Source organism: Phascolarctos cinereus, unplaced genomic scaffold (assembly GCF_003287225.1).
Source record: "Phascolarctos cinereus isolate Bilbo 61053 unplaced genomic scaffold, phaCin_HiC Scaffold_3;HRSCAF=262, whole genome shotgun sequence".
Classification (NCBI taxonomy): domain Eukaryota; kingdom Metazoa; phylum Chordata; class Mammalia; order Diprotodontia; family Phascolarctidae; genus Phascolarctos; species Phascolarctos cinereus.
The window spans coordinates 150,762,256-150,777,270 of NW_027555736.1; the positions used below are offsets into that span (position 1 = coordinate 150,762,256).

Consider the following 15,015-nt stretch of genomic DNA (forward strand, 5'->3'; position numbering starts at 1 on the left):
ACACACACACAGCCCATCCCCAAACAAACCCTGTAACACAGTCAGATGCAGGTCACTTACCGCGCTGGATTCTCTCTCTTTCCAAAACGAAGCCCAAATCAGAGGTAGGGTTGTGCATCCAACATGAAAGGAAGACATGGCAGTGGGAACAAAAAAAAAGAAAACAAGTTCAGACTGAGCCTAACATAATGTGAGCTGCCTTTTACTTTGCTCTGTTTTGTCTCCTTCTTAGTAGGTGGCAGTCCCAGTTCACTGAGTTCCTTGGGGATTGACACAGTAATGGTCTTTCTGATTGCCTGTTTAAAAATTAATCTTTCTGGGCTCGAGTACTTGCACTGGCCTTGATCTACTCCTGACTCTCAGACACACCACGAAGAGACAGAAAGCAGAACGACTGGTTCATTCTCCAAAGAATTAAGTTCTAGACTTGGGCAAGTTGCTTGATCTCCCCTGGTCCCATTTCCCCCCTTTGCAAAATGGGGGGGGGGGGTGCGCACAGCATTAGATGGTCTCTAGGGTCCCTTTCAGCTCTAAAGGTCCGATCCTCTGACCTGAGACCATGTCAGTCAAAAGACACCTACCTGGCTAACAAAGGAAGTGTAGGCAGACAGAAGGGGGTGTTGGGATGGAAAAGGGTTTCTCACATGCTTCCCACCTGGCCAGAGAAAAGCGTGGGAGCTATAGCTCCCAGGGAGCTGGGCAAAGCACCAAAAAGTAGGAAAACCTGCAGCCAGAGCTAATCCAGGCATGCAATATAGGCTGCAGTCCTCCTGCTGCTTGAGACCAAAGACTGAGCTAGTGGCCAAAGGGTTAAAATGAGGGCTGAAACAAAGATTGCCATTTTCGAAGCAAATTCTGGGGCAGAATTTGCATTCCCTTCATCATAGTCCCTAGATGATACAGAGCAGGAATCAACAGCCTTTTCAAAGGAATGTTCTAAAAGGCCACCTTAATCTTTGGTTTGGGGAGGGGGTATTGAGGAGGGGGAGGGAGGGCACTGATTACAGACATTTCCTGACTCAAATGGGTGGGTAGTGGGAAGAAAGGTAGTACTATCTGCAAGCACATTTCTAAAGAGTACACAAGTCACACAAGGTAGATATGAGTGTCTCTCGTTCGGGGTAGCAGCATCATGCATTGACTCAAATATTTATGGAACACTTAAAATGTGCAAACCTCTGCTTGGAAGAAGAAACCATTTGAGATGCAAAGATGAATTAAGACACAGTCCCTCTTACCTTGGAGGAATTTATCATCTGCTAGAAGTACAGAAAGCACAGATACAAAAGAACTATGATGTAAAGAGATATGATAAGTTCAAGGGCAGGAGCATGCAAGTAAAATACCATAGGGGTTCAGAGGTTAGAAAGATCATATCTTATTAGAATGGAGAAAACTTTCAGAAGAGGTGACATCTGATCTGGGCCTCGAAAGATAAATGATTCTAACAGAGAAGGGGAAGATAGGAAGAAACAAGAAGAGAACACTCAAGAAAGCATGAAAAAATCCACATATCAAAGACCAACCCCTTAAAGACAGGAAAAGTAGGCAGGGCAGGTGTTGTTTTCCCTAGTACCAAGTATATTCAAAACAAACCAGGAGCCAGGAGTCACTGTCATTTAGATGGGGAATAGAAGATAGCAGAACTTCTTAAGATGTCATTTAAAGAAAGTCAGAAGCAAAAGAATACGTCAGAGCCACCTCTAAGACTGTGAACCACATGGCAGCCAGGACACCTCAACAGTGTTAAGACTATCCTCATTCTGAGCCCACTGAGAAAGGGTGAAGGCAAAGAAAGTCTGGTTTTAGTAGGGTAGCAGGTTCAGCTCACTATGTCCTTTGGAAATAACACAATAATAGCTTTTCTATGAGGTTTGTCAGTTTAAAAATTAACCTTTCTGAAATCAATTGCTTCAATTGGCTCTTGCCAACCAGGCTGCCAAAGTAGAGACCACAGGGCTCTGATGGGAAGGGGGAGGAAAGAGTGGGAACCAGGCACCAGTCACCAAAAGGGAATTATTTGGGCTTTATTTGTACAGTTGGGGGTGTGGGAAAAATGAGAATGATATTATTTAAAAGAATCTCTCCCTCCTCCATCTACCTGGCAGGGTGGGAGACAAGCTCCTAATTGAACTCTATGAGCCTGTCTGGTTCACTGAGAAGCCAAGGGCTTGGTCTCTACTCCACAAAGGATTGTGAAACCCTGTGGTTCCAGTGTTAACTCTCTAATCCACATGATTCCAAAACCCAGGAGGGAAAGGGGAGGGGTGGGGGGAAGGAGAAGGCTCGGCTGGTCATGCCTCCAAATTCTTTGCTGGGTCTAAGCCAGAATGCAAAGAAGAACACTTCAGTACAAGCTAAAGAGGATGGGTGTGTGCATCTTTGGGGTGAAAGGTACAGAGGAAGAGAATAGAGGATGTGGTTATGGGAATAGTTGAAAGAAACAAATAGGGAAGGCTGGGCAGAGAGCCCAGCTATGAAGAGACCTAAGGATCAATCACATCTCCAAATCTCCAAAGAGAAAGACTTGGAGAGCCACTCTCCAGGAAGAAAGATGCCCCCTATCTCATTCCATCTTGGGTCTGCCCTACTCTCTCCACTTTCAAGTTAATTAATTAATCAATCATTTGTCCATTCAAGCATCTATTAAGCACCTACTCTGCAAACCCAGAATCATGCTAGATTCTGTGAAGAATTTGGAAATAATAGGAGGTCCTTGTCCTTTAAAGAAACTGTTACCTATTTGGGAAAGCAAGACAGAGATGCTATAGAATGGTGAGTATAAACTTAATTGTGTTAGGTTGTATGATGCAGGGTTGGATCAGGTAAACCAAGGTCCCCTTTTCAACTGCATTGCATTCTGTGACTAAGTAGTCATGGTTCAGAAAAAGGCAAGACTTTTAAGGGCTGAAGGTGTGGTGAGGAAGTTTCCAGACAAGGACAGTTTTATAGAATCACAGAATCATATATTTAGAGCTAGAAGGGACCTTAGAAGGCTGAGTCCCAATCCCCTTGTTTTATAGATGAGCAGAATGAGGCACTGAGAGGTGAAGAACTTGCCCAGCTAATTAAGTGTCTGAATCAGGATTTGAACCCAAGTCTCCCTGACCCCTGACATCCCCCCCCCATCCAATGCCCTTCTGCTAAGCTTCATTCACTGGAACTTGATGGATGGATGAGTTTTAGATAGACAAAGGTAAGGAGGAGGATATTATTCCACAAAAGAACGTCAAGGGATGTGGAAATGAACATGGAGTGTTCATTGTATGTCGAGGAGCTGCTTCTGAGCACAGCAGAAGATAATTTTTTTGGAATAAGAAAAGTCAAGCTCACATAATTCTAATTTCTTTACTGTCCTGCTGGTCTTAAAACGAGTAGGGGACAAATATACAGTTTTTAACAGCTAAATAGTCACAACTGTGGCTCCTGCCTACAACGAGACTCGGCTCCCAACAGAACCCTCCTCCTTCCTCCTCTTTCTCCCCTCTTTCCTTCCATGGCCTTACCTCTATGATCCAGCTCATGATGGTTTTTCTCATCTTTCACAGTCAAGTGGGCCTGACTGCCAAGGGCACCAAGCGCTAGCAGCCCTGAGCTGCTTCCTGTGACTGGAGGGATGCCTGGTGGCTGGAGGCCCGAAGGGTGAGGCGGCAACTGGACAGGGGGGCCATGAGTGGCGTGGGAGAGGTGCTGGGCCTGGAGCTGCTGCTGCTGTAATAAAGCCAGCTTGGATAAGTAAACTGATGAGGAAGTAGTAATACCTCAAGAAGATAACAGAATGGCAACATGATCATACAAGTAAGTGGAGAAGGGGCAAATCCTGTTTCATGCACTCATAATGGGGGTGGGTGGGAGGGGTTAGGGTAGAACAACCCAAAACCTTTGACCAAGGCTGAGACAACATCTTCTTCTCTCTGAAAGAACAGCCTGAATTAATGGACTTCAATTTAGATAAAAGATTTCTACAAACTCCACCACATAGACTCAGGACAGTATTTTCAAAATATGCCTGTTTCCAAGATAGCAATAAATAATGCATGTTTTTTAAAAGAACCACCCAAGTTCATCAAGGACTCCCTCTTACTTCAAGGGAATTCATTTTTAACTCTTCAATGTATTCCAGTTTTTAGGCCTTAAAAAACAATACTGGTAGCCCAATTCTCATGGCAACATCCTTAGGAAAGCCTCTGCCCCGTGACCCTGGAGGTTTTGTGGCCTAGAAAGACTGCCATCTGCAGGGCTAGAATGACAACTTACAGTTATTAGGAGATCAAGGCAAGGTTGTGCAAGGGGGTTGGGTTGGGATGGGGCTAGGGTAGAACCTAGATTCTTATTGACTACCTAACTCCCTGAAGGAACGATCCTACCTCATCCAATATGGGCTGTGTTCTACCAGTTTCCCCCACCCCAACACTTCTAGGAAAGACATCAATTAGAAATACAAGCCTCCTAACCTTATGCCCATGGTAAATAAAGCCCTTGAACAGCTACCATTACAACTAAGGCTCTAAGTCATCACAACACGCTTAGCTATTCATCAAGACCACACCACAGTCCATCAGCTTTGTGGACCAGGCAGCACAGCACTTCCTTTGAATAAGGACCGAAAAATCATCCTGGGCCTAGGAAGAGGTGGTATTATTGACAATCTGCCCAGAGCTCTTCCTTTCAAGAGATTTTTAATGTCGGAGGGAAAGGAGGGAATGAGAGAGGGGGAAGAGAATACAGAGTTCAGGTGGTCATGCGATTGCATTGAATTCTTGTCGGACTGGGATTCATTTTTAACTGTGAGATGGCATCCTGATGGGCCACTGATATGCTGCTCCCTCCCTCCAACTCAATAAAAAAAATTTCCATAGCACAGGGAAGAAATGATAAAGGTTTAAGACTCCAGTGGTTCAGATATCAGGCAATGATGATTTCTTGGGTCAAGAGCCAGAGATTTTCATTTCCTCCCCAATGATGACTCCAGGTTGCTGCTTTTTATCATAGGCCTCAAGCTTCTATGTTAATTTCCTTAGGTATAGGTCTGATCATGTCACTTTCCCATTCAAAAAACCTCAGTGGCTCCCCATTGCCACTAGAATTATAAACACCTTAACCTGGCATTTAATTAATGCCCTCTACAGGTTGGTGCCAACTTACATTTCCAGACTTATTTACTATTAATCCCCTTCATACATTCTACATTCTGACAGAACTAGTCTATTAGCCATTTCCTAAACTCTATATTCTGACTTCCAACTTCATGCCATAAGACAGCCTGCCCCCTTGTCTGCAATGACTCCCTCTTCTCCTCCATCTCTTAGAATTTTTACCTCAGGTGCCCCCTCCTGCAAAAAGGCTTTCTGGGTATGCCCAGACCTTAATATAATCTCCTTTTTGTAATTGTCTAGGTACATGCTCTACCCTCCCCTTAAAATGTAAACTCCCCAGAAGACCACGACCTCTGGTTTTTTGTGTGTCCCCAGCACCTAGGCATAGGATCTTAATCAAAACAGGCCCTTAAAAAATTAGTAGCTGGACACATCCACACATTCCCAAACATTCCCTTATTTCTCTTTTTTGTTGACGTTGAGTTGTTTCAGTCAGGTCCAACTCTCCATGACTCCGTTTCTTGGCAAAGATACTGAAGTGGTTTACCATTTCCTTCTCCAGCTCATTTTACAGATGAGGAAACTGAGGCAGACAGGGTTAAGTGACTTGCCAAGGGTCATACAACTAGAAAGTATATGAAGTCGGATTTGAACTCAGGTCTTCCTCTAGAGTCCAGGACATTAATTATCACTCAAATCAATCTAGTCTTTATTAATTGCATACTATGTGCCAGGATACTATGATAAGTGTTGCAGACACAAATACAATGACTGAAGCAATCCCGGATTACAAGTAGCTTTCACAAGCTAACAGGAAAGACACTCACAAACCATGCTGAATGATACCTGGAATGAGGAAGGAAGGGCATAAAGCATAAGATGGCAGGGCTGCCACCATCATTAAGGTAGCCAAGCAGGTGATGGGTTTGTAGTAGAAAGAGCACTAAACTTGAGGGTGGAAAAACCTGTGTAAACCTCAGTTTGGCTACTTGACTATAACCCTTTGACTTTGAACTTCTATGTCCTCACCTGTTAAAATGGCGGTTATAATAACTACATCGTAAGGTTGTTGTGAGGAAAGTGCTCAGTAAACTAAAAACTTGTATGGAAATACAAGCTATCCTTGCTGTTGGTTTCAGGGAAGAAACCTTGTGCCAACTCACAGATAATCTTCTGGAACGAAATCCAATCAATCCTAAAACTGTGTATTCTTCTGTCATTAGTATGCAAACCCACCTCTTCCAGGAAGCTTTCCTTTACTAATTAGAAGACAGTTTAGGGATACCCTTGGTTCATAATTACTGTTTAAATGCAACTCATGTCATTCCACCACAAGAACTTCCTTCACTATTTACATAGAATTATAACGTTTTTGTTTTTTATTGGTTTAGACTTAATTCCAGAATTAGTTCAATTTTGTCAAAGGTGTTAACTAGCACATCCTTTTCCTTTTTGTCGGTGAAGAGGGGCTGAATTAAGTCCATCCACTCCCAGAGTGAGGAGGACCATGGCTTTTTAAATTCACTTTTCGTATGAAGTATTTTTAACAAAGATAAGGTAGAATAGAAGATGCCATTTTATATCTGCATAATTCTTTCCTTAATCCAACACAATAATAACTTCTATTTATGTAGCGCTTTCAAATTTACCAACAGAGGGGCAGCTAGGTGGTGCAGTGGATAGAGCACTCAAATCCAGCCTCACACACATAATACTTACTAGCTGTGTGACCCTGGGCAAATCACTTAACCCCATTGCCTCACCAAAAACTAAAAAAAAAAACCAAATTTACCAACGTATTTTATAAGCATCATCTTATTTGACTTTCTTCACAACAGTCTTACCAAGTAAATCTTACAGGTATTTTCCTCACTTGATAAATGAGGAAACCAAGACCCAAAGAAGTTAGATGATTTCTCCATGCTTAGGTCCCACAACGATTAAGTTTTGGAGGCAGGACATGGACCCTTTGCTTTCAGCTCTGAGCCTAATACACTTTTCCGCTACACTCAGCTGCCTCTAGAAATATAATCAAACTTCATCTATCCAAGAAGGGCAGAAGGTAAAGGTCAGCAGCCACCTTTTCTTTGTTTTCTTTTTTGGGGGGAGGAGGGCCTGGTTTCAATTTAGAGAAAGCGTTAGAGGCTTAAGAAAGATATCCTCATTGCCTGGCCCAAGTTGGTTGAAAGTGTGGATCCATTACAAACAATAATAACAACAAAAACAGGAGAGTTGTTCTAAACTGTGTGATCTTCCCCATACCAAAGCATTCTGGCAATCCTCCCACCTCCCCCCCCCCCACCAAAGCCACACACACACATGCCATCCTTCAAGTCAGGAATTCAACTCCCTCTAATGGGAACCAGATGCTTTGTTGAATTGCACCTTCATCCTTTCCATCTTTCCTTTGTACCCTAACCATCCAATCTCTTCCTCTTCTGACCACAGGAAGACAGAATTGGGAATTTGAATCCTAGGCCACTTTGACATGTAAGATGGAATTAGCAGCACATCTAAGAAATGACTAGGATGAATACTTTAGTTTCTGGATGCGAAGGAAACTTTCCCCATCTCTAACTGCAGCTATGGGAGATCATAAACATAGGCATACTTTTTCAGAGGGGTAGCAGCTGTTTTGGGAGAAGAAAAGTTTCTGAAACAAAGGGCATGTGATCTCTTCATATTACTAAATATTTTAATGTCTATGGAGGCCCAGTGTAATTAAAGGTACCAGACACAAAGTGATTTGTTTTAATTGTCCATGCACAGCAGAGAACCACATGAGAGGAATGTAGATTTAGAGCTGGAAGGGACCTTAGAAGTTATCATGTTCATCCTATGTGTGTCCAGACAGCTGAATCAGGATTTTGGCTAAGAGATGGCAGGGTCAGGCAAAGAATTCAGTCAATGAATACAAAAATTCAAAAACTGAGAACTTCTCATTGAAGCAGGACCACGTAAAAGGTTGGGCAGACAGCTAGGGGGAGGAGAGGCAATTCCATCTTCTCTTTTAATGGATGGAAAGGCCTTGTCATTAACTCTTTGGTTTCAGATAATCTTGTTGTTCAGTCCTTTTCAGTCATGTGTGACTCTTCATGACCCCATTTGGGGTCTTCTTGGCAAAGATACTGGAGTGGTTCGCTATTTCCTTCTCCAGCTCATTCTACAGATGAGGAAACTGAGGTAGAGTTAAGCAACTTGCCAGAGTCACAAAGCTAGTATCTGAGGGTGGATTTGAAGTCAGGTCCTCCTGACTCCAGGACCAGAGCTCTATCCACAGTGCCACCTAGCTGCCCATTCAGATCTTCTATGCTCCCTCTGCCCCCCCCCACCCCCCTTTCCCCTAAACAATGAGATGGTAGCATTTAGGGGGTTAAGAAACTGAACCAAGTTCTTTCTTGGCTGGGACATGTGAGAAGACCTCTTCTCTCTTAAGAACTTGCACTCCTTGAGAGTGTAACCTATTACTGGTCACCCACTAGCCTCAAATAGCTCTAGACCTGGTGCTATGTAAATGGTAAGTTGGACTATCTTACATGGCATGGAATAAAGGCTGTAAAGAAATTTGCTTCCAACACAGTCAAGGTCCACCTTCATCAGGGCTTCTCCATTTCAAGTGAAGCCAGGTCTCTCATGAACTTCAGCCAGGTCTGAAAGGTATCCCTGACTAGATAAAGAAGCTGAAACATGCTGCAGAGCTGGTTAACAGGGGGAAGCATGATATGGTCATGTTTTCAAGAGCTGGAAAGCCTTGCAGCACCCTACAATAAATCACCTTAATAACTGCAGAAGCCTCTGCCCTTAACCATTTTGTAGCTTCCCGGCTCCAGTTTCCCCTAATCCTTATAAGGAACACCAGGATTTGCCTGCAAAACAATAAAGATACTGCAAAAGAAAATCGAAACCACCCAGGCATTTTGGCCCCAAATGAGGGGAAATGTGGGTTAGAGATCAGGCACTGCTGGTCTAAGCAGTCAGGTCCCCTCCTCTTTCCCTGCTTCATCCCAACAAAACAGATCTCAGGAATGAAGCGCCACCCTCACAAAGCAGACACATTTCCCCTCTGAGATCTTCTGTGAAGTTGCCAAAGAAATATGGATCAAGAGAAGAAGAAGAAGACACTGCAACTGACAAGACAGGTCTGGCTGGAAGATCTTGCATGTAGAGTGTTTAAGGGGATTATGTACATCATGCGTCATGCCTTTGTTAACGGATTTAATGCTTCACCACCTGAAGCTCACCACTTGGGTTAAATTTAGTAAAGTAGTCTAATCATTTCCAGGGCTCTGACCAGATCAAGGGCTCCATTTCACAGGAGAGCCAAAGACAATGTCCTAGATGCATAAAATTAACAGTTCTCGACCTCAAAGGAAAGGAAGAAAGATTACCCACTCCCTGTCCTGGTGACAAGGGCCCTTCTTTCCTATCTAACATTTCTGAGCAACAACTCTCACTTCCAACTTGCTTGTTTTTGCTTTAAAAAACAAAAACTTAATCAACTGGATCCACCTCATTGCAATCTTTTAATAATGATCTGTAACATCCCTCCCCCTGCCCCCAATCCCAAGAGAGGGCCAATAAGCTGAATTAGGGGTCTATCCTCCCTCTCTCCCCTTTAAAAATTCTTGGACACTCTACAGTAGGGATTCTTAACCTGTTTTGCATAGTTGACCCTTTTCACAGTGTAATGAGGCCTATGGACCCCTTCTCAGAATAATGATTTTAAATACTTAAGATAAAATATATAAAATAAGGGAAAGTCATCAAAATATTTTAAAAAAAAGTTCACAGACCCCCAGGTTTAGGACTCCTGATCTATAGTAAATGGTACTACTAAAAGTCTTCATCCAGGAGATGTATTAAAAGAGAAGACAGCCTCTGAGCTAGTAAATGGGGAAAAAAAGAAGTTTCAGTTGTGAGCGTCCTAGGAACTGAGACCAACAAGTTAAAAGTAAACTCAGAGACTGGATTACAAATAAGTTGGCAGGGTCTCTACCCCTCTTCTGGAAAGACAAGCACAGCCTGTACGTTACTAACCAAGGATGGGACTGTCTCCTCAAACTCCCCCTCTACCATCCCCAGGCTCAGACCTCCTCTAGGAAAGGGTTGGGAGCTAGGACTCAAGAGGGGTGGAGCTACTGCTTACAGCCACCAGCCTAGCCCAATCACAGCCCCCCACCCCCACTCCTGGTTAACCAGAACAGATGCAATCTCCTGGCTCCAGATTTGTTCTTAGGCCTAACACTTGAGTCACACTTGAACTGGGCAAAGTGGGTGGGGCTGACAGCCCTTTGCCCTTCCTCCCACTCCTACTTCCCAATACAGTCCCCTCCCTCGAAAACCAGAACAACAATAAAAGGAACTGGCCAGCCCCAGGGGTACTGCTGGCTTACCACTGCTCTGCCCAGGGCAGATTTTGCCTCCTGGGACCACTTGCCCTTCCACTACTAAGGCCAAGACCTTTCCTATGCACCTCCCCCACACCCCACTTTCTATCTCACTGCCCATTGCTGATGAGCTTCAAATATCTCCACTGTGGTAGCTGCTGGGTCCCAGGCTTCTTGCTCTAGAAGAGATAAAGAACAGCTTGACTGGATTAGCTCTCCTTTGCTGGAGTGCAGTCAAGCACAGCCTCCTCAGCTCCGGCAAGCCTCCTCTGCCCGTAATTCCTGCCTTGTGAGACTCTGTCAGAAGGAGCGATTAAATGGCTGCCTGCTTAATGACAGGACTATGGCTGCATTCAGACCGAGCCGAAGAAGCAATTACCTTGAAAATGGGGGTCACAGGCCCCACTCGTTGGCTTAATTGAATTCCAATATCTGCCTCTAGCTGCCTTGACCTAACGTGGAGCTTCCTAAATACTACTTAAAGGAAGCTCAGCTAATCAAAGCATACTGTCTTCCCTCAATTTTACTATTCCTTTTTTTTTTAATTAAGTAATATTCATCAGGCTGTCCTTATTCCAAAAAGGAAAGAGGGGAGGAAAGAAGGGTCAAAAATTAAGGCAGTCTGGGGAAGGAAGGAAGGAATGGGGACAGGGAGAGAAAAATCCCCCACATGAGAAGGTGGGAGTACACTGTGAAAATGGGGGCAGAAACATGCATCGAGTCTGCTTTTAGAGAATCAGGGTGAGTGTTCAGGAGCTCCAAGCGCAGAAACACACCACCCGAGAACCCACATCTAATCAGGTCCCAAAACACCCTTCTCTCCTTATGTCCCCAAATGTCTCAGAGCCTGACTCTAAATACAGAGAGAGCACATTATGCAAACACAGCATTCCGGGGTCAGCCAGATGTCCCAGGACTTCATATTCGAATCCTGCCCCTGCCATGAACACGCTGGTGGAACAAGGCAAACCATTGTCCTTCTCTGGGGCCCAGCGCTGTCATCTGTAAAAGAAGGGCGGTGGGCGGCTGGTTTCCTAGGTCCCTTCTGGGTCTACCAGTCCATGCTTCTGTTCTTGGATGCTCCCACCTTGTGCCTCTGAGATGCAAGGCCTAGAAAGTCTGTAAGGATTTTTTCACAGTCTTGGGTTTCCTGGGGTCTTGGGCTGTCTGTCTGTTGGCCCAAATATCTGTCCATCCTCCTCTTTCCCTTCTCCATGAGAATTATTAGGGTGAATATTTACCCTAGCCACAGCATTAGTAGACTCCAGGCTTGGCTAACCACCACTCATTGAGGGCATTTAGAAATTTCCTTTTGGTGAATGGGCCCCAGAAGTACAAACTTGTTGGGTTGGTCATACAATCCTTCCCAGTACAAGTGGTGACTCAGTTTTCCTATCCTAAGCAGATAGTCAGCAAGCCAACATACAAAAGCTAGTAAGAGGCAGTATGATATAAGAAAAAGAACAGTCCAATACTTGAGATACCTGGGTTTGCATCCTACCTCAAATACTTGCTAGCTCTATGACCATGGACTAACATCGGTTTCCTCATCCATCAGATGGCTGTAATACTACCTACACGGCCTCTCTCATGGGGTGGTTTCAAAGCACTTTGCAAGCCTCAAAAGTACTAAGTGTGTTATTATAGTAGTGTTACAATTGAAATGTCGCTTCTGAAAGTTTGAAAGTTAGAAAGGGCCTTAGGAGGCTACTGGGTCCAAACTTCTCATTTTTATAGATCAGAAAAATGAAACTCAGTGAAATCAGTCAAGTGACTTGTTCAAAGATCACATATTAACTTAGTGGCAGAACCAGAATGAAAATTCAAGTGTCCTAATCAGGTCTGGTGCTTTCTAACTAAACCATACTAAAAACCCAAAAACCATAAATAGGCTTTTACTAAACAAGGGAAAATCTTCTGTCCTTTTCTCCCCTTGAAATAAAGACCAAATATAAATCAGTAAGGCAGCTTGGTAGACTGGATAGAGACCCAGCCTTAAAGCCAGGAAACCTGAGTTCAAGTCCTACCACTAGGACTCTGGACAAGTCATTTAATTTCTTGGCATTCCAGGCAGACTTCATCTGCAGAGAAGGTGCCAACCTCTTCTTGGCAGAAGCAGCTCCCTCATTCAAGCGTTCCCTGTACCAAAAAGATCCATTCCCTATCCCTATAAAACTGCAGAAGGGAGGGGAAAATTTTTTTTTGAGTGAGCAACCTAAATATTTTCAGGTTCACACCAAACCTTGGTACTTAGATAAGAAGCAGGAAAGATAACACAGAAATCTGATTGATCCACCAGGTGAAGACTGGCAACCCACCCCACCCCCACACTGGGCAGGCAGCTTGTGCAGCATAGAAACGTTTACATGTATAGCCCAGATTCCAATTTTAAAACCTAAAGGGCCTTCAGTGCCAGCTGAGTCAGCTGCAACATAACCAACATTGAAACGGGCCACTCGATGCATGGGATATTGAAGCAAAAACCAATGTTTCACAGCACAGTTCACATTAACAGTACAACAGAGACAGTTCTGATCCCAGGTGGCCAAAAGAAGGGTGAACCTTTGCCTAGAGAAATAGCACTTAATGCTGCCTGGCCCCCAAAGGCAGGAGGATACTCCGCCTCGAAGCCAGGGTGTAACGTGTTGATGACTGCTCCTTTAAGCCCCACTATACAACAGCTTTTGCCACGTATTTGTCTTGACAGGCTCCCTTCCTCCCCCACCTTGAGTCACGGCTACTTTGAGCCAGAGAAAGGGGAACCCTGAGGAACCAACTGTCTCCCTTTGCAGGCTAACAGCCAGACCAAAGAAAAAATTTAGAGGCAAGAGTGGAAATCCAACTGTTTTCAGCTACCTCCCAGATGGAAGCTGGGAAACAATTTGGAAAACCAATGAGGAAATCCCCAGTGGGGTCCAGGAGGAGGGTTAAAGCCACCATTCTTTGAGACCAACTGAGTTCAGGGTTGATCTCTGGTTATGGTAAATGAGAGGAATAAAAGGGATATACACACGGTGAGAGGCAGATTGGGGAGTCCACGTACCCCGATGATGGCATTCAACTCTGTCATGGTCACCTGCTTGGCTCGTTCCACAGCTTGTGCAACTTGCTGTTGGTGCTAAAGGAAACAAAGGTGTAGGAGCATCCATTAAAACAAGCCTTAGAACACTAGATGGTCCCTACAAGTGACAGGAAGAATTCTAAATCAGGATTTGGACACCAAAGTTGCAAGGATCACCACTGTTCCCTCAAAAAAAGCTTAGACACATATTGCTAAGATGTTCTCATTCTGCTCAGGTATTTATTTATCTCTTTTTTCAAACCCATATATAGAGCATGGGCTTGTAACTTTCCTTATGTGCCATGGACTCCAACGTCAGTCTGGTGAAGCCCATGGACTTTTCATAATAATGTTTTTAAATGCAGAAATTAAAAATGCAAGATCACAAAGGAATCCAATAATATTGAAATTACCAAAAAAAAATATTTTTAAAGTTCTGAGAAGCCCTGATGCAGAACAACACAGAATTCAGCTGCCTCCCAAGTCTTCACCCAAAACGCTCTCTTCTTCTCTGCCCACCACCCATATGTATGTAAATGAAAAGCAGTTCACTGTACAAGACAGTATATTTTATATATATTATATATAAGAAGAAATCTGTCTGTGAATGGGTCATGAGGCAGTTCCATAGGACCGAAAACTAGAAAGGGACTTGATACGTTATTGATCCCACCTCTTCACTTTACATACAAGCAGCCACCACAACAAGCAGTACCTTCAGGTTTGCAAAGTATTTTAAGGACATTCTCTCATCTGATCCTCAAGACCAGAGGGATCAGACTGCCAGCCAGCCCGCCCCAGAATTGGGAAATGTTTAACAGAATAAATAGACATACAATACAACATAGATAATGCTAATTTGTGGCTTTCTAAGTCAGTAGGTGCCCCCAAAAGGACCCCTTTCTATTTGAGTCTGATCCCACTATTCACAACAACCCTGTAAGGTAGCTGCTACCATTGTGGGGATAATTTTACAGGTAAAGAAGCTGAGAAGCTGGTAAGGTGATTTGAAGTAGGATTTACGTTCATTTCATTCTGACTCTAGCACTTTACCTACTGTGCCAGGCTGGGGTGGGATATCTAACCTCCGAAGGGAGTGATCATTTAGTCACCTCAGGGGCTGGGACTTCAAAAAGGAATGTGAACAACTATCCTTTCACGTGTGTTAACTTTTGAGACCAGAGGATAAATGTGAGTGGGAAGGGGGAGAAAGGGTGCTTGCTTTTAAGCCCCAATAACATGCAGTATGGAATATCTAAGAAAGAGTCTCCCCAAAAGCACAGCATCCCAGCAGGAAGCTTGGGATGCAAATAGGAACTAGCCAAAGTTTGAAGCACAGAAATACACCTAACTATAGATCATAAAGTATATATAAGGCCCCCCAAAAGAACCAGGTTGGAATGAGAACAGTAACTGCTCTTCCCACCTAACAAATTAGTGACCCCAAATTGGGAGGCAGTGTGATAGCTTG

General features: G+C 43.9%; 1 protein-coding gene across 10 annotated transcripts in view; it reads right to left on the reverse strand.

Annotated features, from left to right (window-relative positions):
• The window catches only part of TLE3 (TLE family member 3, transcriptional corepressor), a 59,226-nt gene that overhangs the window by 19,846 nt on the left and 24,365 nt on the right, over positions 1-15,015 (reverse strand). For 5 of the 10 annotated variants that reach the window (XM_078151228.1, XM_078151227.1, XM_020982139.2 and 2 more), the window contains exons 6-8: positions 13,497-13,601; positions 3,507-3,711; positions 61-77 (exon numbers count right to left, since the gene is read on the reverse strand). In XM_078151228.1, the coding sequence (XP_078007354.1) occupies positions 61-77; positions 3,507-3,711; positions 13,497-13,601 (327 nt within the window). The remainder of the gene's footprint in view (positions 1-60; positions 78-3,506; positions 3,712-13,496; positions 13,602-15,015) is intronic. The other 5 variants (XM_020982176.2, XM_020982157.2, XM_020982166.2 and 2 more) reach the window with 3 other exon arrangements.